The sequence below is a fragment of the Ranitomeya imitator genome, chromosome 2 (genome assembly GCF_032444005.1).
Source record: "Ranitomeya imitator isolate aRanImi1 chromosome 2, aRanImi1.pri, whole genome shotgun sequence".
NCBI classification, from domain to species: domain Eukaryota; kingdom Metazoa; phylum Chordata; class Amphibia; order Anura; family Dendrobatidae; genus Ranitomeya; species Ranitomeya imitator.
The window spans coordinates 643,966,650-643,979,982 of record NC_091283.1 but is presented as its reverse complement, the minus strand read 5'-3'; the positions used below and the strand labels follow the sequence as shown (position 1 = coordinate 643,979,982).

General features: G+C 43.3%; 1 protein-coding gene across 1 annotated transcript in view; it reads left to right on the top strand.

Annotated features, from left to right (window-relative positions):
• The window catches only part of LOC138665394 (membrane-spanning 4-domains subfamily A member 4A-like), a 225,616-nt gene that overhangs the window by 207,607 nt on the left and 4,676 nt on the right, over nucleotides 1–13,333 (top strand). The window contains exons 6-7 of the mRNA XM_069752825.1: nucleotides 8,092–8,208; nucleotides 8,420–8,542. Of these exons, the coding sequence (XP_069608926.1) occupies nucleotides 8,092–8,208; nucleotides 8,420–8,542 (240 nt within the window). The remainder of the gene's footprint in view (nucleotides 1–8,091; nucleotides 8,209–8,419; nucleotides 8,543–13,333) is intronic.

Sequence of the window (13,333 nt, the reverse complement as noted above, 5' to 3'; positions counted from 1 at the left end):
ACAAAACATCTCAGATATGTTTCCAAGGTCTGATTGGTTCGTTCGGTCTGGCCATTAGTCTGAGGATGGAAAGCCGAGGAAAAGGATAGGTCAATGCCCATCCTACCACAAAAGGCTCGCCAAAACCTTGAAACAAACTGGGAACCTCTGTCAGAAACAATATTCTCAGGAATGCCATGCAACCGAACCACATGCTGAAAGAACAAAGGTACCAAATCAGAGGAGGAAGGCAATTTAGCCAAGGGCACCAGATGGACCATTTTAGAAAAGCGATCACAGACTACCCAAATGACTGACATCTTTTGAGAAACGGGAAGGTCAGAAATGAAATCCATCGAAATATGTGTCCAAGGCCTCTTTGGGACCGGCAAGGGCAAAAGCAACCCACTGGCACGAGAACAGCAGGGCTTAGCCCTAGCACAAATCCCACAGGACTGCACAAAAGTACGTACATCCCGTGACAGAGATGGCCACCAGAAGGATCTAGCCACTAACTCTCTGGTACCAAAGATTCCAGGATGACCAGCCAACACCGAACAATGAAGTTCAGTGATAAGTTTATTAGTCCACCTATCAGGGACGAACAGTTTCTCTGCTGGACAACGATCAGGTTTATTCGCCTGAAATTTTTGCAGCACCCGCCGCAAATCAGGGGAGATGGCAGACACAATGACTCCTTCCTTGAGGATACCCGCTGGCTCAGATAAACCCGGAGAGTCGGGCACAAAACTCCTAGACAGAGCATCCGCCTTCACATTTTTAGAGCCCGGAAGGTACGAAATCACAAAGTCGAAGCGGGCAAAAAATAACGACCAACGGGCCTGTCTAGGATTCAAGCGCTTGGCAGACTCGAGATAAGTCAAGTTCTTATGATCAGTCAATACCACCACGCGATGCTTAGCTCCTTCAAGCCAATGACGCCACTCCTCGAATGCCCACTTCATGGCCAGCAACTCTCGATTGCCCACATCATAATTACGCTCAGCGGGCGAAAACTTCCTGGAAAAGAAAGCACATGGTTTCATCACTGAGCAATCAGAACCTCTCTGTGACAAAACCGCCCCTGCTCCAATCTCAGAAGCATCAACCTCGACCTGGAACGGAAGAGAAACATCTGGCTGACACAACACAGGGGCAGAACAAAAACGACGCTTCAACTCCTGAAAAGCTTCCACAGCAGCAGAAGACCAATTAACCAAATCAGCACCCTTCTTGGTCAAATCGGTCAATGGTTTGACAATGCTAGAAAAATTACAGATGAAGCGACGATAAAAATTAGCAAAGCCCAGGAACTTTTGCAGACTTTTCAGAGATGTCGGCTGAATCCAATCCTGGATGGCTTGGACCTTAACTGGATCCATCTCAATAGTAGAAGGGGTAAAGATGAACCCCAAAAATGAAACTTTCTGCACACCGAAGAGACACTTTGATCCCTTCACAAACAAAGAGTTAGCACGCAGGACCTGAAAAACCATTCTGACCTGCTTCACATGAGACTCCCAATCATCTGAGAAGATCAAAATGTCATCCAAGTAAACAATCAGGAATTTATCCAGATACTCACGGAAGATGTCATGCATAAAAGACTGAAACACAGATGGAGCATTGGCAAGTCCGAACGGCATCACTAGATACTCAAAATGACCCTCGGGCGAATTGAATGCAGTTTTCCATTCATCTCCTTGCCTGATTCTCTCAGATTATACGCACCACGAAGATCTATCTTAGTGAACCAACTAGCCCCCTTAATCCGAGCAAACAAGTCAGATAACAATGGCAAGGGATACTGAAATTTAACAGTGATCTTATTAAGAAGGCGGTAATCAATACACGGTCTCAGCGAACCATCCTTCTTGGCTACAAAGAAGAACCCTGCTCCCAGTGGTGATGACGATGGGCGAATATGTCCCTTCTCCAGGGATTCCTTCACATAACTGCGCATAGCGGCGTGTTCGGGCACGGATAAATTAAATAATCGACCTTTAGGGAATTTACTACCAGGAATCAAATTGATAGCACAATCACAATCCCTATGCGGAGGTAGATCATCGGACTTGGGCTCTTCAAATACATCCTGATAATCAGACAAGAACTCTGGGACCTCAGAAGGGGTGGATGACGAAATCGACAAAAATGGAACATCACCATGTACCCCCTGACAACCCCAGCTGGATACCGACATGGAATTCCAATCCAATACTGGATTATGGGTTTGTAGCCATGGCAACCCCAACACGACCACATCATGCAGATTATGCACCACCAGAAAGCGAATAACTTCCTGATGTGCAGGAGCCATGCACATGGTCAGCTGGGCCAGTATTGAGGTTTATTCTTGGCCAAAGGTGTAGCATCAATTCCTCTCAATGGAATAGGACACCGCAAAGGCTCCAAGAAAAACCCACAACGTTTAGCATAATCCAAATCCATCAGATTCAGGGCAGCGCCCGAATCCACAAACGCCATGACAGAAAATGACGACAAAGAGCATATCAAGGTAATGGACAGAAGGAATTTGGACTGTACAGTACCAATGACGGCAGACCTAGCGGACCGCTTAATGCGCTTAGGACAATCAGAAATAGCATGAGTGGAATCACCACAGTAGAAACACAGACCATTCAGACGTCTGTATTCCTGCCGTTCAACTCTAGTCATAGTCCTATCGCACTGCATAGGCTCAGGTTTAACCTCAGGCAGTACCGCCAAATGGTGCACAGATTTACGCTCGCGCAAGCGTCGACCGATCTGAATGGCCAAAGACAAAGACTCATTCAAACCAGCAGGCATAGGAAATCCCACCATGACATCCTTAAGAGCCTCAGAGAGACCCTTTCTGAACAAAGCTGCCAGCGCAGATTCATTCCACTGAGTGAGTACTGACCATTTCCTAAATTTCTGACAATATACTTCTATATCCTCCTGACCCTGGCACAAAGCCAGCAAATTTTTCTCAGCCTGATCCACTGAATTAGGCTCATCGTACAGCAATCCGAGCGCCAGGAAAAACGCATCGACACTACTCAATGCAGGGTCTCCTGGCGCAAGAGAAAATGCCCAGTCTTGAGGGTCGCCGCGCAAAAAAGAAATAATAATCAAAACCTGTTGAATAGGATTACCAGAAGAATGAGGTTTCAAGGCCAGAAATAGCTTACAATTATTTTTGAAACTTAGAAACTTAGTTCTATCTCCAAAAAACAAATCAGGAATAGGAATTCTTGGTTCTAACATAGATTTCTGATCAATAGTATCTTGAATTTTTTGTACATTTATAACGAGATTATCCATTGAAGAGCACAGACCCTGAATATCCATGTCCACACCTGTGTCCAGAATCACCCAAATGTCTAGGGGAAAAAAAAAAAAGTGAACACAGAGCAGAAAAAAAAAAAAAAAATGATGTCAGAACTTTTTCTTTCCCTCTATTGAGAATCATTAGTTTGGCTCCTTGTACTGTTATGTTTGCTAATGACAGGCGTTATGAAGGCAATCCAGAAACACAGTGTGCTTAGCGATCAGAGCGCACACAGTGATCTGACAAATACCCAAAAATACAAGAACGAGCTCTGAGACGTGGAAACTCTGTAGACTGCACACCTGATCCTATCCTAAACACAACTAAAAGCGGCTGTGGATTGCGCCTAACAACTACCTAGGCAACTCGGCACAGCCTAAGAAACTAGCTAGCCTGAAGATAGAAAAATAGGCCTGACTTGCCCCAGAGAAATTCCCCAAAGGAAAAGGCAGCCCCCCACATATAATGACTGTGAGTAAGATGAAAAGACAAAACGTAGGGATGAAATAGATTCAGCAAAGTGGGGCCCGATATTCTAGGACAGAGCGAGGACAGTAAAGCGAACTTTGCAGTCTACAAAAAACCCTAAAGCAAAACCACGCAAAGGGGGCAAAAAAAAAACCACCGTGCCGAACTAACGGCACGGCGGTACACCCTTTGCGTCTCAGAGCTTCCAGCAAAACAAAAGACAAGCTGGACAGAAAAAAAGCAACAAAAAAGCAAAAAGCACTTAGCTATACAGAGCAGCAGGTCACAGGAACAATCAGGAGAAGCTCAGATCCAACACTGAAACATTGACAAGGAGTAAGGATAGCAGCATCAGGCGGAGTTAAGTAATGAAGCAGTTAACGAGCTCACCAGAACACCTGAGGGAGGAAGCTCAGAAGCTGCAGTACCACTTGTGACCACAGGAGTGAATTCAGCCACAGAATTCACAACAGTTGTGGTCATGGAAAATAATGTTTCCTCCTATACATGGCAAAGCTAAGAGTTTGAACTCCACCATCTCTGATCTGTTTGCCATGGAAATGCTACCATTCCGCCTGGTGGATACAAATGGTTTACCAAAAGTTGATGGCTGCAGGAGTACCCTAGTACCAGTTGCCCAGTTGCCATTTCTTCTCTAAAAAAAGCTGTGCCTGTGTTAAACCAGCATGCCACCGACAATAATACTCATTCCCTGAAAAAATCAGTCTGCCCTGGTGCATTTCACCTCTGACACCTCTACGTTCCAACATGGGCAAGGGCGTTACGTCTCGCTGACTGGGCACTGGGTGACTCTGGTGGCTGTGGGGGCTGCTCCACATGTCTTTGAATCTCCAAGGCTTGCGGGACAAACCTCTGTAACTAATAGTTCCTCCACTGCTTATGCCTCCTCCACCTCCTCTAGGACATACATTCCAACAGTGCAGTGCAGATAGAATCTCCCCCACCTCCATACTGCACAGCCATGGCTCACCGCAATCAGCCAGAGTTTAAATTATTATGCCTTTGAGATTGCTGTCACACAGCTCAAAAGTTGTGGACAGATATCCAGGCCGAGTTAGAAAAATGTCTGTCTCCATTAAACGTGGAGCCATGGAAGGCCTGTGCAATAACAGTGCAAACCCGCTGGCAACCCCATGCTGTAGCAACCTCACAGACGTTCCTTGCATATCTCAGATCCTCAACCTGGTGGTACAGCAATTTCTCCACCACTATTGCGGCCTGGATGCGCTGCTGCAAAAAACAAAGTCACTGTGATGACAATCGCACCCCGCAGGTCATCAACTTTCATCGCTACAGAGGTCTTTCAGCCTACCGATTAATAATTTGATTAGCAATATTCCAACACAGTAGAATTTGACTCTGCACATGTTGCAGCGGCTGTGACAGCAGCATCGAGCCCTAGTGCAGTCCTTTTGGATAGCCTGGGCCAACGCAGTCCGGAAATGGTGAAAATCATGCTTGCAGAGTGGGAACAGGTGAAGGACCTCTGCACCTTTTAGCACAGTTCTGCAATGGCTACTAAGATGGTTAGCTCTGATAATGCCATCATCAGTATCACTTTGAATAGTCTGCGCAAGGAGGTGATGTCCCAGAGGAATAATTAGAAGCAAAGGAGGATACAGAAGGGATGACAATATCTCAAATTTCTGGACTGTCATCGCACAGGCGGGTACCATGGGAGGGTGGCTTACAGCGATAAAGGGGGAGCTTATGGTACCAGACAAACTGTTATTGAAGATGCAAGAGCAGAGGAACAAATTGAGGAGAATGAGGTAATGGACGCGCAATAGTCAGGACATGAAGAAGATAGTAATATGCTATTTGTTGTCCGTGGTTGGTGGGAGGGGACGGAGGAAGCAACCTTGAATGTTACCCTGCCACAACACAGCATTTACTCGGACCTAATGGAAGCGCCCGACACATGAGTACCTTTTTGCTGCACTATCTTCAACACGATGCCCGTAACTACTGGGTTGCCACTTTGTTAGATACTGGGTTGCAACTCTGTTAGACAGTATTCTTAGGGTTAAAAATTGTGCTAACTACTGTGTTGCCACTCTGTTTACAAGAATAAATTTAGCCAGAAGCTTACTCCCCTGGAAAGGGATGTGCGAATGCTGGAGCATTGAAATATGCTTGTAGACAATCTTCAGAGTGGTTTTCCCCAATTCAGCATTGAGGCACACAATGTACATCCCAGTTGTACGCATCCAACCCCAGGAAATTCTAGGCATCATTGCCAAAACATTAGCAGCAGCAGCAGTGTAAGTGGCATAAGCAATTTATGTGAGTCGTTTAACACATTTTTGAACTGCGTTCAACTGTGACACGTTGTGAATGACTGGAGATGATGGTGCAGGAGTATCTGGAGCTATATATCAATGCTATCAGGGGGGTTTGAACCATTTTTCATTTTGGTAATCAAATTAGAAGAGTGGCCTGAGTTCGCCTGTCACACCTTGGAGGTTTTTTCATGCCTAGCAGCCAACATTCTCTCAGAACATGTCTTCAGTGCTGCTGGTTGATGACTTTTGCACCCCAGTCACAGATTGAGCAGACTGGGCAATTGTGTCATTTTTAGTGTCATGTATTGATCTTGCGTTATTGCATCTTTGTGGTGTCTTCTGTGCCTGCTGTTGCTACTGCTGCTGATGTTACAATTTTTTTTAAATGTGGAGATTCCAAGTTTGGTCTCCATCTGATGGGTTGCCTGTGGTGGAAGGTGTCTGAGGAAAATATACTCTTTTTACTCTGAGGAAATTTATGCCACTTTAGGGCTGTGTGACAGATATTTTTGTGACAAATATTTTTGAAATGTGGAGACTCCAAGTTGTATCTCCATCTGGTGGGTTGCCTGTGGTGAAAGGTGTACCAGAGACCAATTACACTGTTTCTACTCTGTGGAAATTGATGCTAATTTAGTGCTGTGTGACAATTATTTTTCTAAATGTGGAGACACAAAGCTGTGTCTCCATCTTTTGGGTTACCTGTAGTAGAAGGTGTGTCTGAGGACTATTATACGGTTTCTACTCTTTGAAAATTCATAGCACGTTAGTGCTGTGGAACAATTATTTTTTGAAATGTGGAGACTCCAAGTTGGGTCTCCATCTGGTGGTTTGCCCATGTAAGTAGGGCTAACAGACAGGCAGGCCTGCACTTACTTTCGGTCAACTACTTTTCCTTACATCCTTACTACTTTTCCTTACACTTTTTCTTACATTTTTCCAGCAATATTACTGCATGAAACTGATGTTTGTGCCATCTGAGTGTGGCTGGAAAAAAAAATTGGAATTGTTGCATGAGTTGTTAGGTCTCCCAGGTAAGAAGGCTTACACTGCTCCCTTAATCATCAGGTCCTCATTGAAATTTCAATTCCAAGCTGTAAATGCTGGGCCATGATACCTCATGCATGGGCCATAGTTGACTGCTTCTGTGCCATTATAACAGGTTCTACTGTGGGCGAATTAATCAGTCACCTACCTGTGTTTCTATTCTTTCATTTTTCTATCAATAGTAGTCTATGAAACTGATGTTTGTGCCATCTGAGCGTGGCTGAAGTAAAAAAAATTGGAGGTGTTGCATGAGGTGTTTGATCTCCCAGCTAAAGATTATGCCATTCCCTTAACCACCAGGTCCTCATTGAAACTTCAAGTTCAAGCTGTAAATGCTGGGCCAGGTCCTGACACCTCATGCGTGGCCCATGGCTGACTGCTGCTGTGCAATTTGCAAATTTCTACTGTGGGTCTTTTGAAGCCACTTTTCATGGTGTCTGCCCCTAATTTTAGCTGTTTGGGAAGCTTTTTGTTGCTCCTTAAGGTGTTGTCTTTGTGTTTGGTTTTGTATCCCATTGAATCTAATGGGGTTTGGATACATTTGACGAACTGTTCGCTCATCTCTATTGGTGATATCGGTGAACAGCTGTGGAAATCACTGGTGAGGTGACATATAAAGGAGTGAAATAAAATAAAAAATATCTCTGGCATTGCATATCTGATTGCCAGTATTCATCACCATTTTTGTGTAATTGAGTATGAGTAAGTATTTTCCTCATCCCATAACTACATATACCGGTAAAAAGATTCCAATAATTGACCAAAGTGCACTTTTGAGAAAATGGAATTTGAGTGTAAGCTCAATCTTCAGTGTACAGCAATATGTTTTATTTCAGGACATTGTGAATAATTCATAATAAATATTATGTAACTAACCACCCATAATGCATTGAAAATGAAAACTAAAGATATATGGAAACCATAGATAAGCCATATTACCTTTATAATATTTGTAATTGATTTTTTTTTATCTAGGTGAAGACTATAATTTGCTGTAACATTATAACATGGATTTTCTGCGCTACCGCAATTGCATTTAGTGTTCTTGACCTTGAGGAAATAAAATGCTCTCATCCTTTCTGCCAAACATATGTAAGTAAATCTGAATTTTGAACACAAGAGATTGGGATTGTGTTATGGGAGTAACCTACCTTGAAAAATATCCTCCTGAAATCGTTGCTTTTGAGAAATAATAGTTATGGAATATATCCCATTGAATTCCCCTTAATATCCATATTAGAATTGTTTGATTGTGGAACATGAACATTAAAGTGACAAAAATGTCTTTGCTTCCTGTTTCCAGGCCGATGCTATTCCACTTTACTACTCCCTAATTGCTTTGAACATACTGATACTCCTACTTTCCCTTTTAACTGCATTGGTTGGAGTCTATGCACTTAGATCTCATTCCAAAGAAGATCCTCAGGTATGAATGTACTGGAGATGTAACAAATGAACTTCATAAAGTGCACTGTGTGAATATAATATTAATACATTTACAACTCTGTTTAGCCTCTTTTCGGGACATTAGAATGCAGCCTCTTTTTCAAAATCTGACGTGTCACTTTATATAGTCATAGCTTGGGAATCTCGTTACACATCCCAACCATTCTGAGGCTGATTTTTCATGATAGATTGTATTTTGGATTATTAGTGGATTATTATTTTTCATTTTCATTTTTTTCAGAAATAAATCATCTACATAAGCAGAAAAATTGTTATTTCCATTTTAACCCCTTTACCTCCAAGCCTGTTTTCACTTTTACATTTTACAATTCTGACCAGTGTCCCTTTATGAGGTACAGGAAAGATATATATCTTTGTACCGTGTTAGCCAGTAGATAGAATAATATTTGGAATTGAGAGTCCTCAGTGGTTGATACCTTTTAATGGCTAACTGAAAAGATGGTAACAAATTGCAAGCTTTCGAGACTACGCAGGTCCCTTCATCAGGCATTGACTCATATAGTCTATGCCTGATGAAGAGACCTGTGTAGTCTCGAAAGCTTGCAATTTGTTACCAACTTTTCAGTTAGCCATTAAAAGGTATCAACCACTGAGGACTTTCAATTCCAAATATTACTTTATGAGGTAATAACTCTGGAACGCTTCAACGGATCCCACTGATTGTCTTTTCAATATGTCTTTTCATGACATATCGTACTTCATGATAGTGGTAAAGTTTTTTTAATGTGACCTGCGTTTTTTGTGAAAAAAAATGGAAATTTGGAGAAAAATTTTACAATTTTCAAAGTTTTAATTTTTTTTAATCCCCTTAAATTAGAGATGGGTGTCACACAAAACAGTTAACACATACTGTAACATTTCCCACATGTCCACTTTACATCAGTACAATTTTTGAAACATATTTTTTTGTTAGGACATTATAAGGGTTAAAAGTTGACCAGCAATTTCTCATTTTTCCAATAAAATTTACAAAACCATTTTTTTAGGGACCACATCACATTTGGAGTGACTTTGAGTGGTCTATATTACAGAAAATACCCAAAAAGTGACACCTTTCTAAAAGCTATACCCCTCAAGGTTCTCAAAACCACATTCAATAAGTGTATTAACCCTTCAAGTGCTTCACAGAAACTGAAGCAATATGGACGGAAAAAATGAACATCTAACTTTTTTCACAAAAAATGTAGTACTTTAGTCCAAATTTTTATTATTTTCACAAGGGTACCAGGAGAAAATGGACCACAAAATTTGTTGTGCGATTTATCCTTAGTAGAGATGGGCGGACCCCTGGATGTTCAGTCCCGGCAGGTTTGGCAGAACAGTTAAAAAAAAGTTCAGGTTCAGGTACCGGAACAGTACCCAGACCCGATTCCAGACCCCTTTAAGTTGAATAGGAGGCCTGAACATCCAGTGTTTGCCATGCTGTCATGTGCATGAAGCAGCGCCACAAACACTGTTTCTGATCAGCGATAAATTACCACCGGTCATACAGCCTCAGTTCCCACTCTGTCGAATGACAGCGCGAGCCCTCAGCTGTGATCCGAGGTAAAAAGTTTACCTCTAGTCACTGGTGTTGGATGATGGCACAACTATTCCCATTAGCCTATGTGTTGTGAATTCTGTGGTCGAGCTCCCTCCTGTGGTCATGAGTGGTACTTCGGCTGGTTCTGTCTATGAGCTTCCTCTGGTGGATGTGAGTGGGGCTGCGGCTTCTGAGTTTCCTTCCTCAGGTGACGAGATTAAGTGGTTAGGTGCTGCTCTATTTAACTCCACCTAGTTCTTTGTTCCTTGCCTCCAGTCAATGTTCCAGTATTGGTCTTGCTCTCTCCTGGATCGTCCTTGTGGCCTGCATAAGCTAAGTTCTGCTTGTGTTTCTTGGTTTGCTATTTTTTCTGTCCAGCTTGCTATTTTGGTTTGACTTGCTTGCTGGAAGCTCTGGGACGCAGAGGAAGCACCTCTGTACCGTTAGTCGGTGCGGAGGGTCTTTTTGCACCCTCTGCGTGGTTGTTTGTAGGTTTTTGTGCTGACTGCAAAGCTATCTTTCCTATCCTCGGTCTATTCAGTAAGTCGGGCCTCACTTTGCTAAAACCTATTTCATCTCTGTGTTTGTATTTTCATCTTTACTCACAGTCATTATATGTGGGGGGCTGCCTTTTCCTTTGGGGAATTTCTCTGAGGCAAGGTAGGCTTATTTTTCTATCTTCAGGGCTAGCTAGTTTCTCAGGCTGTGCCCGAGGCGCCTAGGTCTGGTCAGGAGCGCTCCACGGCTACCTCTAGTGTGGTGTGATAGGATTAGGGATTACGGTCAGCAGAGTTCCCACGTCTCAGAGCTCGTCCTATGTTATTAGTAACTATCAGGTCACTTTGTGTGCTCTTAACCACCAGGTCCATTGTGTTTCTGAACCACCAGTTCATAACAGTACTGGAGGCCCAAAGTACTAATGCTTCTCAATAGAGGGAAAAGAGGAGTTCTGAGACCATTTTTTTTTCTCTGCACTGTGTTTTGTCTTTCTTTTCCCCTAGACATTTGGGTGGTTCAGGACACAGGTGTAGTGATGGACATTAAAGGTTTGTTTTCTTGTGTGGATCATCTCGCTGCAAGAGTACAAAATATTCAAGACATTGTGGTTCAGAAATCTATGTTAGAACCTAGAATTCCTATTCCTGACTTATTTTCTGGAGGTAGAGCTAAGTTTTTGAATTTCAAAAATAATTGTAAACTGTTTCTGGCTTTGAAACCCCTCTCCTCTGGTGACCCAGTTCAACAAGTTAAGATCATTATTTCTTTATTACGTGGCGACCCTCAAGACTGGGCATTTTCCGTTGCGCCAGGAGATCCTGCGTTATGCGATATTGATGTGTTTTTTCTGGCGCTCGGATTGCTGTATGATAAACCTAATTCAGTGGATCAGGCAGAGAAAAATTTGCTGGCTCTGTGTCAGGGTCAGGATGAGGTAGAGATATATTGTCAGAAGTTTAGGAAGTGGTCTGTGCTCACTCAATGGAATGAATGTGCGCTGGCAGCAATTTTCAGAAAGGGTCTCTCTGAAGCCCTTAAGGATGTCATGGTGGGATTTCCTATGCCTGCTGGTCTGAATGAGTCTATGTCTTTGGCCATTCAGATCGATCGACGCTTACGTGAGCGTAAAAATGTGCACCATTTGGCGGTATTATCTGAGCATAAACCTGAGCCTATGCAATGTGATAGGACTTTGACCAGAGCTGAGCGGCAAGAACACAGACGTCGGAATGGGCTGTGTTTTTATTGTGGTGATTCCACTCATGCTATCTCCGATTGTCCTAAGCGCAATAAGCGGTTCGCTTGGTCTGCCACCATTGGTACGGTACAGTCGAAATTTCTTTTGTCCGTTACTTTGATCTGTTCTTTGTCATCCTATTCTGTCATGGCATTTGTGGATTCAGGCGCTGCCCTGAATTTGATGGACTTGGACTTTGCAAGGCGCTGTGGGTTTTTCTTGGAGCCCTTGCAGTGTCCTATTCCATTGAGAGGAATTGATGCTACGCCTTTGGCCAAGAATAAGCCTCAGTACTGGACCCAACTGACCATGTGCATGGCTCCTGCGCATCAGGAGGATATTCGCTTTTTGGTGTTGCATAATCTAAATGATGTGGTCGTGTTGGGGTTGCCATGGCTACAAGTCCATAACCCAGTATTGGATTGGAAATCTATGTCTGTGTCCAGCTGGGGTTGTCAGGGGGTACATGGTGATGTTCCAGTTCTGTCTATTTCATCATCCACCCCTTCTGAGGTCCCAGAGTTCTTGTCGGATTACCGGGATGCATTTGATGAGCCCAAGTCCAGTGCCCTACCTCTGCATAGGGATTGCGATTGTGCTATCGATTTGATTCCTGGTAGTAAGTTTCCTAAGGGTCGACTGTTTAATTTGTCTGTGCCTGAGCACGCCGCTATGCGGAGTTACGTAAAGGAATCCTTGGAGAAGGGTCATATTCGCCCGTCGTCGTCGCCAATGGGAGCAGGGTTCTTTTTTGTGGCCAAGAAGGATGGTTCGTTGAGACCTTGTATTGATTACCGCCTTCTAAATAAAATCACAGTTAAATTTCAGTACCCCTTGCCGCTGCTGTCTGATTTGTTTGCTCGGATTAAGGGGGCTAGTTGGTTCACCAAGATATATCTTCGTGGTGCGTATAATCTTGTGCGTATTAAACAGGGCGATGAATGGAAAACAGCATTTAATACGCCCGAGGGCCATTTTGAGTACCTGGTTATGCCATTCGGGCTTTCCAATGCTCCATCAGTATTTCATTCCTTTATGCATGACATCTTCCGAGCGTACCTGGATAAATTCCTGATTGTATACTTGGATGATATTTTGGTCTTCTCGGATGATTGGGAGTCTCACGTGAAGCAGGTTAGAATGGTGTTCCAGGTCCTGCGTGCGAATTCTTTGTTTGTGAAGGGGTCAAAGTGTCTCTTTGGTGTTCAGAAGGTTTCATTTTTGGGTTTCATTTTTTCCCCTTCTACTATCGAGATGGACCCTGTTAAAGTTCAGGCCATTTATGATTGGACTCAGCCGACATCTCTGAAGAGTCTGCAAAAGTTCCTGGGCTTTGCTAATTTTTATTGTCGCTTCATCAATAATTTTTCTATTATTGCTAAACCGTTGACTGATTTAACCAAGAAGGGTGCTGATGTGGTCAATTGGCCTTCTGCTGCTGTGGAAGCTTTTCAGGAGTTGAAGCGTCGTTTTTCTTCTGCCCCTGTGTTGTG